Consider the following 2,150-nt stretch of genomic DNA (forward strand, 5'->3'; position numbering starts at 1 on the left):
AGGGCTGCTCTCCATCCCTTCATCCCCCAGCCTGTATTGATAGTGGGGGTTGCCCCGACGCAGGTGCAGGACCTTGCACTTGGCCTTGTTGAACCTCATGAGGTTCACAGGGGCCCACTTCTTGAGCTTATCCAGGTCCCTCTGGATGGCATCCCATCCCTCTGGCGTGTCGACCGCACCACTCAGCTTGGTGTCATCTGCCAACTTGCTGAGGGTGCACTCGATCCCACTATGTCATTGATGAAGATATTAAACAGTACCAGTCCCAGTACGGACCCCTGCGGGACACCACTTGTCAGTGATCTCCATCTGGACATCGAGCCATTGACCACTACCCTCTGGATGCGACCATCCAACCAATTCCTCACCCACTGGACAGTCCACCCATCAAATCCATACTTCCCCAGTTTAGAGAGAAGGATGTTGCGGGGGACCGTGTTAAAGGCCTTACAGAGGTCCAGATAGATGACATCCATAGCCCTTCCCTTTAACTCTTAAGAAGAGTTAAAACTGATAAGGAGAGTAATAATGAATCACAGGGACATCCTGTTTGGGGACAACTTTGAATCTGAACAGAACCTCAGGAAGAACTGTACTATTAGAAGTCAGTATACATATCCCCAGATGTGGATCCAGAAGCAGAATTTAGGGCCGTAGTATGGCATGAGAGCTGGACCCCTGCTGCGGAGCTTTGCAAGTACAATGTCAATTAGATGAAATGGAGATCTCTAGCTTTTTTTTGTGATCAAAAATGTTGCTAGATATAAAGCTATATATTGTCTTTCTGTAACTTTCTAGAAATATAACAATATTTAGTATCTTGATTCAGAGAGTCTATACTTTCTATTTCTCTGATGTTAAGGTTTAGATCTGTGTACGTACACGACTCCTGGGGTGCTTGAGGCCAGTGTTTATTTGCACGTGCTAAGGAAAAAGCAGTAGCTCTTGGCTCTGACATTTATCCTGGCAGAAGTTCACTGCATTACCTCTGACTGTATTTCAAGGAATTTTTAACTGATGTGCTTCATCTTATGATGAACAGATTGCTTCATTCTGTCTGAAAAGTGGACTTCCTAGCTGAAGTCCCCTTTAGTTTGAGACAACCTTTAATTGTCACAATGACTACTGCACAAAGAGAGCAAATAAGGGAAAGGGGAAGGAGAGGATTATTAAAGTTTGCAAAATGACACTGTGGAATGAATTTCTGTTGTTGATTCCAGTCATGTTAAAGAGCTTGCTTAACTCAACATCCCATAACGAGGCTTTCTTTTGGTGACCACCGTGTTGCTTTATGTTGTTTCTAGGTCTCCTTAGTTTTATCTGCCCTTCAAGCAGGAAACAAAGGCACGCAAGCCTGTATTACTGCGGCCAGTGCCGTGTCTGGGATAATTGCAGATCTAGACACCACTATCATGTTTGCTACTGCTGGAACCCTTAATGCCGAGAACAACGAATCATTTGCAGACCACAGGTCAGTGTAGTTGAAAAAGATGGAAGAGTGCATGCACAGGGCAACAGTGGAACCGGCAGAAGCGACCGGCATGTGGAGATAAATTTTTACCTTTCTAGATTCCCATGAGTGAAATTGAATGAGGCAGCTGGAGTGAGAAGAGAAATAGGAAAATTGGGATATTGATAGAGGACAGCAAACTTCACTTTGGTTATTTCTGCGAGCAAAGAATTTTAAAAAGCTGGGGAACGTCTGCTGAGAGCAATTCCAACAGAAGACCGCAACTGTAGCACTATTTTGGCTTTTTTTTGTTTTTATTCAAGCTGTCTCATTGCGTAGACTACCATGCGCTGTTATTCCCGTAGTGAAAATCAGCTGTCTGTGAGATTGAAGAGGAATCTTCTATATACTTTTTTCCAACAGCTGTTCTTGACTGGCTGTTTGTCTTGCTAAATCATGCTTATGGTTAATGCTGTTGTGGACAGCAGTGATGGAAACGGCACAGCTATGCCACGCATTTTCCCCTTTGGCAGAGATAAGCCTGTTTTCCCTTGAAGTAGCATCTGCAACAAAATAATCCCACAGCATTTTTCATCACGTTAAGAGATTGGCAGCATCTGACTCTTACTTCCTTTGCTGTAAAACCCAGGGCTTCACAGCCAAGACACTGAATTACTGCTTCGCAGCCTAGTTGGCCTAC

General features: G+C 44.3%; 1 protein-coding gene across 1 annotated transcript in view; it reads left to right on the forward strand.

The window, feature by feature from the left end:
• Window positions 1–2,150, forward strand: part of TLN2 (talin 2) — a 175,042-nt gene that overhangs the window by 132,191 nt on the left and 40,701 nt on the right. Inside the window, exon 46 of the mRNA XM_009330049.1 lies at window positions 1,305–1,471. Coding sequence (XP_009328324.1) covers window positions 1,305–1,471 — 167 coding nt within the window. The remainder of the gene's footprint in view (window positions 1–1,304; window positions 1,472–2,150) is intronic.

Source organism: Pygoscelis adeliae, unplaced genomic scaffold (genome assembly GCF_000699105.1).
Source record: "Pygoscelis adeliae isolate BGI_AS28 unplaced genomic scaffold, ASM69910v1 Scaffold298, whole genome shotgun sequence".
Lineage (NCBI taxonomy): Eukaryota > Metazoa > Chordata > Aves > Sphenisciformes > Spheniscidae > Pygoscelis > Pygoscelis adeliae.